This window comes from Arachis duranensis, chromosome 8 (assembly GCF_000817695.3).
Source record: "Arachis duranensis cultivar V14167 chromosome 8, aradu.V14167.gnm2.J7QH, whole genome shotgun sequence".
Classification (NCBI taxonomy): domain Eukaryota; kingdom Viridiplantae; phylum Streptophyta; class Magnoliopsida; order Fabales; family Fabaceae; genus Arachis; species Arachis duranensis.
In genome coordinates, this window is record NC_029779.3 from 42,649,993 (window position 1) to 42,664,038 (window position 14,046).

The window sequence follows — 14,046 nt, forward strand, 5'->3', positions numbered from 1 at the left end:
CTTATAGATATAAAAAATAAATTAAAAGAATAATAATGTATTCTTTAGAGATATATTATTTAAAGTTTAATTATTTTGTCGATCTCTATAGTTTAATCGAATTTTTAATTAGATCCCTATACTTTTTTATTTTTCAATTAGGTTCTATACCATATCAGATTTTATAACTAAGTTCCTACCGTGACAAAAACGTTGAAATTAACAGAATATTCTGTTAAACTATATAGAATATTCAATCAAGTGTTAGGTATATTCGTTTTGATTAACGGAATATTCCGTTAATTCCAGCGTTTTTATCATGATAGGGACTTAATTACAAAATTTGATATAGTATAGGAACTCAAAAAAATATAGAGACCTAATTAAAAATTCAGTAAAATTACAGGACTAACAGAATAATTAAACCATGATTTAATTTCTCAATGTATGTATATACAGCTTCAAATATTACCTTACAAAAATATATTTGAGGGGTACAAAGACATTGCACAGCCTCTTTGAACCTTATGTCATCAAGATCCTAGTAAAAGGAGGTGAAATTTTTTGTAAGAACTAGTTATTAAGATTTATCAACAGAAAATGGTGTACAATAAAATTACGTGAGGACTACACTATTATAAATTTCTTGCTCTCTAGTGTCTACAAATAGATACAGAGGCCGAACCAAAATTTTAATAATAGAGGGTCAAATTCTTATGATTAATATTAATCACTGTATTCGACCGTGAATGTTTTGATTGTAAACTAAAAAATAGGTCTATGATCATTTAAAATATCAATAGTGGAATGAATTCTTAATAAAATAAAAGGAAAAATTAATTAATTTTCTGTTTTATGCATGTAGCAACAAACTCTTAAATAGAGCTCAATACCGCAGTGGATTAGTCTTTAGTCTGTCAGACTGAAAAATACGGTAAAAAACCAAACAATTTAATTATTCTATTAAATAATTTGTTCATAAAAAAATATGTGATCAATTTGTTATTTTTCTAAAATATATTAGAAACTATTTTATTCTTATTTTCTTTCAGTTTATCAGAGGTTAATAATATTAAAAACTATAACGCTAATACTAGAGAAACAAAAAAAGTTAAAACTTATTTTATTTAGTATTTATTAATTATTGTAATAATTAATAAATATTAAATAAAATAATAAATAAATATTAAATAAGATAAATTTAAATAATTTGAATTAATTATTTTTTATCTTCCTAACATTATCGATAATTAGATACCTCATCAAGGTTCTTGCCAGAAATATCTTTGTAGTGGTTGTATAGTGCTTTGAGATGAGGCTTGCTTCTTGTTGCTAATATCCTTATGACTTCATCATCTTCATTGATAGGTTTCTTATGAGCATTCTTAATCACATCATAAATTATTTTTGCCTCTGATTTTGCATGCTCGTTCTTAATCTTTGGTCCTTCATACCTATAAGCACTTACAAGTGCTACCAAGAGCTGTTTGTTTCCAAAAGCAATAAATAATGTTATTCAATTAAATTATTATAAATTGTTAAATATTGGCATAAAATATATACGATCAAATCAATGTAAAAGTTAATAATGAATTAAAGCAAAATAATTTCTCGAACAACATACAACTATAATTGAAGCAGGTTTAATTATTATTCTATTTTCTTTTTAGGGTAAATTATATCAAAATCGTCTCCAATTTTTTATAATACAAACAAAAATATCTTATACTTTTGATAACGTAAAAAATATCCTCAAAATATTAGAAACGACAACAAAAAATTATTTTTTATATAGATGACAAATAATTTTTTGTATTTGATAAACTACTTATACGATTATCCAAAATTTTATTAGAATAATTGGATAACTCTTTAAAAAGTATATACAAATAAAAAAATGCATATAATTTCAATCTCTATAAACTTTTATTTTTAAAAGTATTTTTGGTTATTGACAAAATAAAATCGCAAAAAAATTTATTTAATATTAGTGCCTAAGAAAAAGGGGCATAAAAAATCAGGATATGTTAAAAGGGCTATGATCAAGGGGGAGACTGCGCAGACATTAATTCTTTTGGGTCTCACCAAATTCTTTTGACCCCACTCTTACCGTTTTGTTAGTTTCTCTTTGTGTAAATCACAATCCCTTTTGTTGTCTCATCAAATCTTGTTGGAAGAGATTATTGTCATATCAAATCTTTTTCCTCTTTTCATCCCTTGATTCTAGGAAACAACTTTTCAATTTTTTAATTTCAAATAAAAGAAAACCTCCCTTGGTTAATAACCACTCATTAATGGTCTTTAACTCCCTCAAATTCTCTCACCACTCAACATTTAATGCGCCCTTAACCTCCCACATCTCTCCACTCAATTTGGTTCTCTTTTCATCTTCCTCCTTCCACTTCTCTATTTTCATTATCATGAAAAAGAAAACTGCTCCAAGAAAAAGTGAACGAATCCTCCTCTCCCAAAAACCTTCCACTCCTCAAACCCACACTCATATACACATTCATTCTACTTCTTCATCCTCTCCCTCACCACCATCCAAGCATACGGACACCATGAGAAGAAAAGTAATAGCAACAAAGACCTCTTCAAGGAAAAAGAAGAAGAAGGAACCCGTGGCTGAAGAGGAAGAAGAATCACACACCTCACCTCTTCCATCACCACCAAAGAAGACAACACCTGGACACAGTTCACAAAAGACCAAGAGTTTCGCATTACACAACACGAGGGAGCCAGCAAACTTGGAATCATTGGAATTCAAAACTAAGTTCAACAAACCTCATTCACACTATGACCCAGCCAAATTCAATTCATGTGCCTCCTATGAATTCCACAAGGAAGTATTGGAGAAACGCCACCTCTGTCCCACCTACCTAGTGAATCTGGACTCACTCTCGACAAAAGGAAGCAACGTCTCTCCTCTGTTTGAACTACTGCAATGGACTCCTCTGCTCCACATTCAGAAACATGTTTACCCTAGATTTGTACGAGAATTCTATGCTAATATGAGATTGATCGATGGTACCATTCACTCTTATGTGAAGCGGGTATACATGACTCTGAATTCTGAGACCATCAGTGCTGCCCTAGGCTATACAGATGAGGGACCAAGAGCGTACATGACTGAGAAATGGGATTCTCAGGTTGGAGTCACACACAAGGTTGTTCTGCAACACATTTGTGCTAACTTATCTGGCTTAGATGGCTCTATTCCTACTCACAAGGCCCTCGGACCAACAAACTCTCTTCTGCACCGAATCATCACCTGTATTCTTACTCTTCAAAGTGGTTCACATAACAGAGTAATTGTTTCTGACTCTCTTGTACTCTTTGCTCTTGTTACTTCTTCTTCTATCTCTTTCAGTTATCTTATGATAAGACACATGTGGGAATCAGTTAAGAGTACCAAAAAAACAAATATGCCGTATGGCATGTTTCTCACCAATATCTTTGAATATTCTAAAGTTGATTTAACCAATAAGCTGTAGAGAATAAGGTCTCAATGATTAAAGGAGGAGGAGCTATGAAGGGAACCAAAGGGAAGAAGTCAGTACCCTCGGACAGTGAATTTGAAAGTCGGCCTGAGTCTTCCAAGACAACAGAATCGATCAAAGAAATCCTCACAGAGTTCTTCAACATGTCAAAGCTAATGGTGAAATCATACAAGGAAGCCCGCAAACTAGCCTATGAAAATGAAAGGGCTTGGGTCAAGTGCAAAGATAGGGTAGATCTCATGCTACAGAGTTTTGAGGAAGAGAAAGATGCTGCCACTGATGATGATGCAGATGGTTCTGAGTACGATTTATCTGATGATTAATCACTGTGGTTTTCTTTTGTTGATATTTGGCTTGTTTCGGCTCAATCTGATATTGTAGTCGTTTGCTTAGATACTTTAGACCTATGACACTGTGATATACTCTTGGTATTTTGGTTATACTTTGAATATTTTGTTTCCAATGCCATTTTTTGCAGGTGCCCCTTTGATGACAAAAGTGGGAGAAAATGACTGAAAAATTGAAATTAAGAAAATAGGGAATGAAATCCTTTGTGGATTTATGATAACCCTTGTTGTGGTGAATCTGGTTGATGCTTGTACCTATGGCTTGTGATGCAGTTTTATCTTTGTAGATATGACTGCTATATTTTGGGTTAGAGATATACATTTGATCTATCGTGATTTATCTTGTGGATGCATCTGATTTACCTTGGTAAATATGCTTTGGATTAGGAATATATTTGATTTACCTTGGTGAATATGTTTACTGTTTTAAGAATATTTTTACTTTTGGCAGTTCCTTTAAGCTGTAATATGTAATAAATTCTGATAGTTGCCATGTTTTGAGATGATCATGCTTGATTAAAAATATTTTTCATGCTCTGATTATTTTGCTCTGATATGTTGATTGAAAAATTTTTTGAATAAATTGAATAGCAACTTCTTGAAGCATCAAAAATATTATTGGTTGATATGTACTCAATTGCTTGTAAGTTTGAGCGAAAAATCAATTTTATGATAACAAATGAGTTTTGTTTATCACTCCAATTCTGCTCATAAATCAAGCCATTCAACATCTTACATGTAGTATGTTGAATAACATTGTTGCCTTAGACTTGATAAAAATGTTACAGGTAAGAGCTTTCCTTGATAAAATAGCATACATTGAGGGGACCCATGTAATAAGTGGAAAGGAAGGAATCCAAGTATTCAAAAGGGAGTACTCTAATCCTTAATTTCTTTCCATTTCAATTTTTAATAATGTTTGTCATCAAGGGAAAGATTGATGAGTTTGGATAACTCTAATTTAAGTTGATGATGATCAAATATTATTAATACGATTAATTGCAAAATTATTAATATGATTTCAATTCATATGCTGATTAATTAATTTTGCTATGCAGGTTTAATTGGACCGAAAATAAAAGAAAATTGTTGCAAATCCATATATGCACTTTACCTTCAGCCTTGATGTTAAATTGATAAGATTATGTTAGATGAAATGAAGTCTTGCGAAATTGAGCCAATATCAAGCCCAGTGAAGACTGCCTCATGCACAATTATAATACGAATGTTGGCTGAATTGTTTAGTTGGGGCAGAATTTAATCTTTACTATGAGCCCAAATTATTTTGCTTACTAGCTTGCTTGGTCCGAAACCATTAAGCAAAGAAAGCAAAGCTTCATGCTTCCAACGGATCTCATCTCTTTATCATGTGATTTAATTCAAATTTTATTAAGATGAATTAATGCAATCCTTAGAACCATGAGAGAGAAATTATGATTGATTAGATGGTTGGCCTTAATGAAGGCACGCTACTCAGCAAAGACGGAAACAAAAGTAATTTACTTTTGATTACTTTGTTCAAACTCATTTAATTGCTTCTCTTTTTACTCTATCTTCTCTCTCATCTCTCTTTTCACTTTCGGTCACTTCCATCACAGCAACCATGGAAGCTTTTGCAAGCTATCAAGATAAAGCTAGAAGCAAGCTAAAGACCATCACAATGATGGCAAGAAAAATAAAACAAAAAGTATGTTGTGGCTAAGATATTTAACCAAGAAAGGAAAGATTTGGTGAAGAGATCTCAACCTCTCCATACCAAAAATGAAAGAGAAGATCTCGGTCAGAGGAAGAAGATCCTTGGAGGGATGACTTGTCTCTAATTCTACTCAACCACCACAGGAAGTAGCTATAGTGGCTACGTGATAGAAGAGGCAGAGGATGGAGCAGATGAAGCTGTCATCATCATGAAGCATCAAGGGCTAGGAGTCCATCTTGGAGTGCAAGAAAAGACGGAAGGCTCGGATTGATGATTATTGGTGACCAAGGAAGAACCAGAGGTAATTGCATGTTGGTTATTGCATTCGGTTACTTCTCCTCTCTCTGGCCAAACCGGTTTGCATGAAGAAGAAGAATAGCTTGGTTCTTTTGGTTTCAACCGTGGAGGCTTCTCCCCTTATAAATAAGGGTGAACAGCCAGGGATTGAAGAAAGGAGTGAGAGTGCAACGCACAGAGTTCTCAGAACTACCTAAGCTAATATATGTTCTTCTCCTTCAATGTATTCTGTTTTGTATTTTTCTGTTTAATTTTGTCTGTCTTGAATCTCATGGATAAAGATAAACAGTGAGGTTTGTAAGAAAAAGCCATAGAGCGGAAAAAGACAGAGAGTGCAAAATTAAAAGAAAAAGCCATAAATGTCCTTAGAGTTCCTTTGTACAGCTGTGTTCTGTATCATGATTCTATGGGAATCCCCTTGTAAGTTGGGTTAGCACTTTATAGTTGAAAGTTTGCCAGTGACCAAATCAAGTTCAGGATTAGGTTTAGATTCTGGACTTGCCCCAGATAGGAAGGGTAGTTCCTAGGGAGAATTGGTGTTTGTAATCAAAGATGATTATAGTGAAATTCTATCATTGTTGTGATGGAGACTGGATGTAGGCTATACTACACTTAGCAGCTGAACCATGATATATCTGGGTGTAATTTTCTCTCTCTTCTACTCCATTTCTGTTTCTGTTGTACAGGAGATAAAACCAAAAATATCTCGTGTCGGGTCACGAGATGAAAAGAAAAACTCTCGTGGTTGGATACGAGACAAAAATCTAAAAGTCTCCAAAAGTTGTTTCAAAGACCAGTAAGTGTTATTAAGTGAAAAAAGGGGCTAAGATTCAACCCCCTTCTCTTAGCCACGGAAACCATCAATATCTATTTTACATTGGATATTTTTGTCACGTTTTAAAATATTTTAAAGACATTTTTATCATTCACAAAACTGAAGATATTTTATCGAAAAATGGATCCGCTCAATTTTTTCTCTCAATTGTTTGATAAAGTGTGATATCTCACCTTACAATCTTTAAGTGAAACCAAGAAAAAATACGTGAGAAAAGATATTGAACGATAAAAGATTACACTCTACCAAACAATTAAAAAAAAATTGAAAAAATCGCTTTTTAAAAATTAGAGACGATTTTAGTAATTTAGTATTTTTGAATTACCTTGCGGTCAATGCCATGAATGTGAGAGGCAACATCCTCTTCAATGGAGTGATCAAAGAGAGAATGGTATGCCTTTCTAGCTCCCAATAACTCTTCAGAAGATCTTGTGCATGCTATCTCAACCAACACTCCATATGATGCTTTTCCCTTCTTTATTGCTTCTTTTACTAAACGGGCATCCCTCTCCCATGGATGCATGGACCACAACATAACTGTGTTCTGATGAAATCAAATACATTTAGGATAGCACATTTTAGATTATTGAGAATAAAATATTTTTTTGAAAAAAAGGATTTAATACCTAATATAACTCAAATTTGATTATTTCAAACATAGTTTAGTTTGACATTAATTAAAAAATAAAAACAATTTATTAGTTATCACTACTTATCAAACAATTTATTTGGTGTAGTTGCATTTATGAGAAAGATGTGAATATACATATCAAATATCATTGCTAAAGGTGTTGGTAGAAAAGATGAGATGTCTAATTTGTAGACTCCTAATGACTTATTTGAATATATCGATCAGGGCAAATTCAAAGAGTGTCTATATAGGAGCCTATGATAGAAAAATTTTATAAAAAAAAACTTGTAAAATGGAAGGTGGAACACGTATCAAAAGTTAAAAAAATTAGTCATAATAAAGTAGTGATAAATAATCTTTCATTATATCATATGAGCCTGTTCAAAATGCCGAAGACAATGGTAAAAAAATTATTTCCTTCCAATCAAGTTTCTTTTGGAGAGAAGAGAAAGAAAATGTGATGTCTACAATTAGTTGGAGGCAAATACAAAATCCTAAAGAATACCGAGGTTTGGAAGTCAAAAATATCATAAAAAAAAAATACTACATTACTTTTTAAATAGTAGTAGAGATTTTTAACGAAAGACGAACCCCTTTAAAAGCACTTTGTACCATGTAATGGTAGTAATATGACAAAATTTGTCATAGAAAATAGAGAACCTAAATCAAATGGGCCTTGGAGTGACATTATTAAAGGCATCAAAGTATGTAATTGGTTAAAGAATATTGCGTGAAAAAAAAATTAAAATATACGTGAGAAATGAATATAAAACATGATTTTGAAATGATACATGGATGAAAGAATTGTACCTTAAAGATAAGTTTTCTAGACCTTATGCAATCTTGTCAAACAAAGCTAAAGTAATAGCAAATTGTGGTTTCTCGAATGGTATATCTTGGTACTGGAATTTATAATGACATAAATGTCCTTTTAAGTGAAAGAATAAACACTGAGAAATTATATTACTTGTTACAAAACATTTTTTTAGTTTCAGGTATATATCTAAAATGAAGCAATATGGTGTTTATGAGAAGATGGAAGCTTTTCAATCAAATTCCTCGTTAATGCGGCGGTAGAAAAAAAATCTGGAAGTGATTAAATCGAAACAGATTTTTGACAATGTGTGGAGGAGAACAACACCTTTAAGGATAGAGATCATGGTTTAGAGTACAATCCTTGAAAGATTAAACAGAAAAAAAAGATTGGTAAATTTGAATATTATAAATCATAATAAAGCTGGTTGTGTGTTATGTGGGGATCGGAAGTTGTTGAGAACGAAAATTACCTCTTTATCCATTACAATTACGTGAATTTGGTGTGGATAAAAACAATATAAATGAGTGGGATAAATCGGGTTAGATCGAATGACTCTAAGGCTTTCTTTAATATATGGTGTAATCAAAAGTGGTTAGACTTGTAAGGAAGAAATGAATCAATTTATGGTTTGCTATTATATAGTTTATATGGAAGATGAGAAATAAAAGAATATTTAAGAATAAATAAGTTAAAGGAGAAGGGGTTTGAAAAAAGAAAATTATATCATTGGTATGAATGGGATAAATTTAATAATGTGAGTTATTATAGGAGGATAGAAAGTCTAGGGAGGAGTTTGGAGAAAAAAAATTTAAAAAAGGAGATAGAAAAATATGATAGTAATTTTGTGCGGAGTGTTCTTACAAAAATATATTGACAGAGAATATATTTTAAAATAAAAAAATATGTATATACTTTTGACTAACGAAGTGGTCGATTCTTCATATAATAAAATTCACCAATAATAAAATTTGTGTCAAATTTTTTAGTAATTTTCTTTTCAATATAATTAAAAGACAATTAGCAAGAAATTCATCCTTTATTTTAATTTGTTTCTAAGTTATTTTTCACAATATTCATAATTGAAAAAGATCTCTTAATTATATCAGTTGAAACAAAGAGAATTAATATCAAATGAATAAAAAAAGACGACCACAAGAAGAAAAAGAATTCACTTGATGAGATTTGAAAATTTTTATTTAATTAAAAAATATTAGTAAATAATATATTTTTCAGATTTTTTTAATATTATTATTTATTTTTTAAATATTAAAAATTATTAATATTTAAATTAGACTGAACTTTTATTTATACTAAACTAAATACTAAATAATTTTTTTTAAAATTAAATTATACATGATAATTTATTACTATTAATAAAAATTGAGGGTCGAGGCCGTCACTCCCCCTTATGTCCGTCCCTCTCTAGAAGGATATATTTTAAATACAAACCATTGTCCTCTGGTATTTTTGTGTAAATTTTTAAATGCAGTTAATAATATGGCAGCAGAGGTTGAAGAAGTAGAAACGGTAATCCAATTTATATTTAAAGAAGTAATAACAGCCATGGAAAAATTGGTCATTGTCACAAAGAATCATACTTTGACACAATTGACAACAAACAAATATAACAGAAGTTGAAACCACAACTTTGAAAGAAACAAATGGGTGAATTTGTTAAAAGATTGTTAGATACTGAAATTTCTGTTAGAATAAAAGTGTTAAGGAGTCAATAAAATATTTTTACAATATGTACAATGAGCTATATGAATTATAAAATGAACATCACTTATAATATTCAGAATAACCATCTGGATATTAAAGATAATAAATATCTCATGTTATAAAATCATTCATCCCAAAAATTGGGTAATAGGGATAATAAAAATCTCATGTCATAAAATCATTCATCCCAAAAACTTAAGCTGATGCCATGTCATCATACCACTCATCCCAAAAGTTTACACTGATGGAAAAAAGTAATATTAATGGTTATATCTCTAATACTCCTTAAATTTTCATTGTACACATTATATAAATATTTCATTGACTCCTTATATTTTCTCTAAATTAATTTCAATAACCCAGATCATCCATTAAATCCTAAATCTCAAATAAAATAGTATCTAAAGTTCAAAAGATAATATATCTAAAATCTAAAAGATAATTATCTAAATAACAAAAAATAATATTCAATTTTATTCTCATTTAATTTCAAATAAAACATAATAATAATTATTCAATTCAACATTTAAAACAATAAATAATATTATCATTATATAAATTATTTAATTTAAAATAATAACAATTTCAACATAACGGAAAAGGATTTCGAACACATCGATAGATGGAAGATTATTGCAATGTCGAAGAGATTATATAATCAACCATAAGTCACTGATAAAACTCTTCTCCCCATTTAGGTCGAAGATGTAACTTAACAATAAAAAAAATAGAAAAAGCTACCTACTCTTTCTCTCTTCTTTTTGGGTCAAATGCAATCTAAAACTAATTAATTCAAAAATATCTTTTGACTAAAAAATCTAAATCAAAATTTCTAAAATAAAATATCGTTATATAAAGGTATATTTTATGCACTATAATTATAGTGATAATGAATTTTAACAATATTTTAAAAAATTAACTAAAATCGATCAAAATAATCTTTTTTATTATTTGAAAAGATTTTTATTTTGAAAATAAAAAATAAAAAATTATTAAATAGTTTTGCTTATAAATAATAAAAAACCTTAATTTTAGTTATATTTTTTAATTTTTACCAAATTTTCATAATCATTAAAATCACTAGTTATGGCCGCCGTGGTATTCCCTTATATTATTAAACCAATTAGTATTGTTTTATTAACATTTTTTATATGTTCATATATGAATTAGTCAGCATGAATTTCATATTTTTCTTTTAGTAAAGATAATAAAGGTTATAAAAATATCTAAAAAAAAAAAGAGAAATAAGGGATAAATACATGACTATACGTTTAATTATTGTGAAATATATATAAAGTAAATAAACCGAAGAAAAAAAAATAATTATTATTAAGAATGTACCTTAAAACGGACAAATTCATGCTTGAGAAGACGAGCATAGTGATCATCCCATCTCTGAAAATGGCGTTCTTTATCCTCAATGAACAAATTTGGTGTCTTCTTTCTGAAAGCTTCTCTCTCCAATGGATCCCACTTTCCCAATGTTGTTACCAATGCATTCTCCTCCACTCCATGTCCTTTCATTACTCATCAACCATCATTTAATTTGTCATAATAATTTCCAAAAATATTTTATCTGTTATTTAAAGTTTTTATATATTTATAATTCGAACATATAATCTAAATACAATTTTTATTATAATCTATTGAATTATAATTCTATACTAAAATTTTAAATTTATAAAAAAATAATAAATATCTTTTATAATCTCTAACTATTTACACGAATGACAATAAAATTAAATATTTTTTATAATTTAAAAATATCTAATCGATCCTCAATCACTTATGTATTAATTTAGTTAAATTAATTCATATAACTAGATTGTCAAATGATTATCTATTAATATGTCAGGGACCACATGAAAATTTGGTTCTCTAAATATATAGATAAAATCAATAAATAAAATATAGATATATTTTTTTAATATGCTATAAAAGTGAAAGTGACTTAATGTAATTCTTGAAATTAAAAGGATGGAATAGTATAGAAGTTGGATAGATTTGAGAGAAATTAGAAAAGAACCTGAGAGTGCTTGGGTGAGAGCTTCTAACTCTTGATTGAGTTCCATTTTCCAAGATTATGGAGTTTTGTGTATGTAGCACAAGAAAATGAGATTATGAGATTAAGATGTGTTCAATGACGAAGGGCATGTACGTTTCACTTTATATTAGCCTGGAAGGTTATTTTCGTCATTTTAGTGTGTATTGAAATGTAGGAATAATTTTAAAAAAATTAAAATTAAGGCTTGCTTTGCTGTAACAACATATTTATTAATTGATTAATAATGTAGTTTTTGCACGTGGAATGAATACTCTAGAAAAATGGTTACATCACAAAGACTTGAAATGACACATTTGTCCCTTAGGAACCAGTTTAAACTTCTGTGTTTGGTAATGTATAAAACCTTCGATGTAACTTTTCTTTTTTTATTTTATTAAAATAAAACTGAAAATGGCCAAAAATATTTTTTGTGTTTTTAATCATTTATAATAAAAATTTAATGACTTTAATTTACCTATAAATAATAATTATTAACATTTGTTGACCTATTTTGTCTAAAATTGTTATGATTTAGATACGTTTTTTAGATTTTTTCCGATTTTGTCAATTTAACTAAAAATATTTTTATGGGAAGAGGAGAAAAATTGTTATTTTATGCATAATTCTAAAAAAATTTCTGTAAAATTAAAAGGACAAAGATGAAATATAATCCTAACAGAAAATAGATTAGGATAAATTGATAACAAATAAATTTTCCAATATCAACTTAAGTAGTTGATAGTTATGTTATAATTTGAAGTTACAAACCCATCAACATGTTAAAGTTACATTTAAACTAATTAATGTTTAAAACCCAAATTAGTTCTAACTTTAAGTTACATACAGACTTGAGTTACAAAAGCCTGATAGATATTTTAATTAGGGGTATGTATGGCGGCTCGGTCTCAAATATTTTAGGGGTTAATTCGGAGTGATTTTATTGGATATAGAGTCGAATAATGGTCTCAAAAATAGACACGGCCATTATTTTGGGTCGGGTCCGGGCCATGACTCGAGTCACCCGAAGACGGTCCGGTGGCCCGATCATCATACACAATTAATATTTTGTGTTATTAGTGATGAATGATGGCTATTCTTATGTGAAATTTAAGTATTGTAAACCTTAATATTTGTATTATTAGTTATTATAAAACTATAAGTCAATGTTTTATGTTTAAAATGCATAAGATTTTAGACTAATGCATAATATTGTGTTATTTATATTGATTTAAATATTTGGTATTATTAGACAATATTAGTATTGATTATGGTTATGCTTTAATTTCAGAGAAGAATTGATTCTTGTTATATTTTTCTAAGTAAATTTTACCATATCAAATAATAGTTGGAGTTTTGAAAAATTGGATATTTTCACATGCTAACTTATAAGAAGGTATAAAGGTAATATAATATTAACAGTCCGATTTTCATCCAGTTTTTACCCGGTATAATTGTGGTCCGAAAGTGTATAGGTTTCATCGGGTCTAGGGTCGGATTCGTGTCTAATAAATAGACTCGATATATATTCCGAGTCGAATTTGGGTCACATCAAACCCGATTTTACCCGACCCATGCACACCCCTAATTTTAATTTTAATTTTAATTTTAATTTTTTCTAATTGACTATGCTTCTGTCACAAATGATATATACGATGAAAAATAATGAGAGATTATTCATGCACTACTCGTTCTTTCAACAAGTTAATAAAAGATATCAATATTTTAATTTGTAACTGCGGCCATGTCCCTCTTTTGTGTGTATATACAAATAACGCCATATATTTGTTTCAATTTCTTGTTTGGCCCCTTCAATTTACAAAAGGTAAATAAAAATTCTATTATGGCCCAGTATACATAAAATATTGTTGCTTCAGAGCGTGGTAATCTAAAATATAGCAGAATCATTATTTTAATAATAGATAGATAGATACAATGAAAAAAGAATATATTCCTTTGTCATAGTCATCTATTTGGTCTCTTTTATTCTTCTTTCCATTGTCATTATTATTATGCAAAAGGCATTAATAATGTTGTTAAGACTTAATAATTCATCAGCTTGTTGTGTACCTAACTCCATATTCCTTTCTTAACATTAAGGTATGGTGTGTGAAAGCTCAAATCTAGTTTACGGTTATACTATACGTATGATTGAACAAGGATTGTTTTCCTTTTTTTAAT

The 14,046-nt window shown here is 29.4% G+C and overlaps 1 protein-coding gene across 1 annotated transcript in view; it reads right to left on the minus strand.

Moving 5' to 3' along the window:
• The window catches only part of LOC107462930 (annexin D4), a 12,393-nt gene extending 437 nt beyond the window's left edge, over positions 1-11,956 (minus strand). Inside the window, exons 1-5 of the mRNA XM_016081617.3 lie at positions 11,851-11,956; positions 11,166-11,341; positions 6,980-7,198; positions 1,238-1,462; positions 452-520 (exon numbers count right to left, since the gene is read on the minus strand). Of these exons, the coding sequence (XP_015937103.1) occupies positions 452-520; positions 1,238-1,462; positions 6,980-7,198; positions 11,166-11,341; positions 11,851-11,896 (735 nt within the window). The 5' untranslated portion in view covers positions 11,897-11,956. The remainder of the gene's footprint in view (positions 1-451; positions 521-1,237; positions 1,463-6,979; positions 7,199-11,165; positions 11,342-11,850) is intronic.
• Between the last annotated feature and the right edge of the window lie 2,090 nt (positions 11,957-14,046).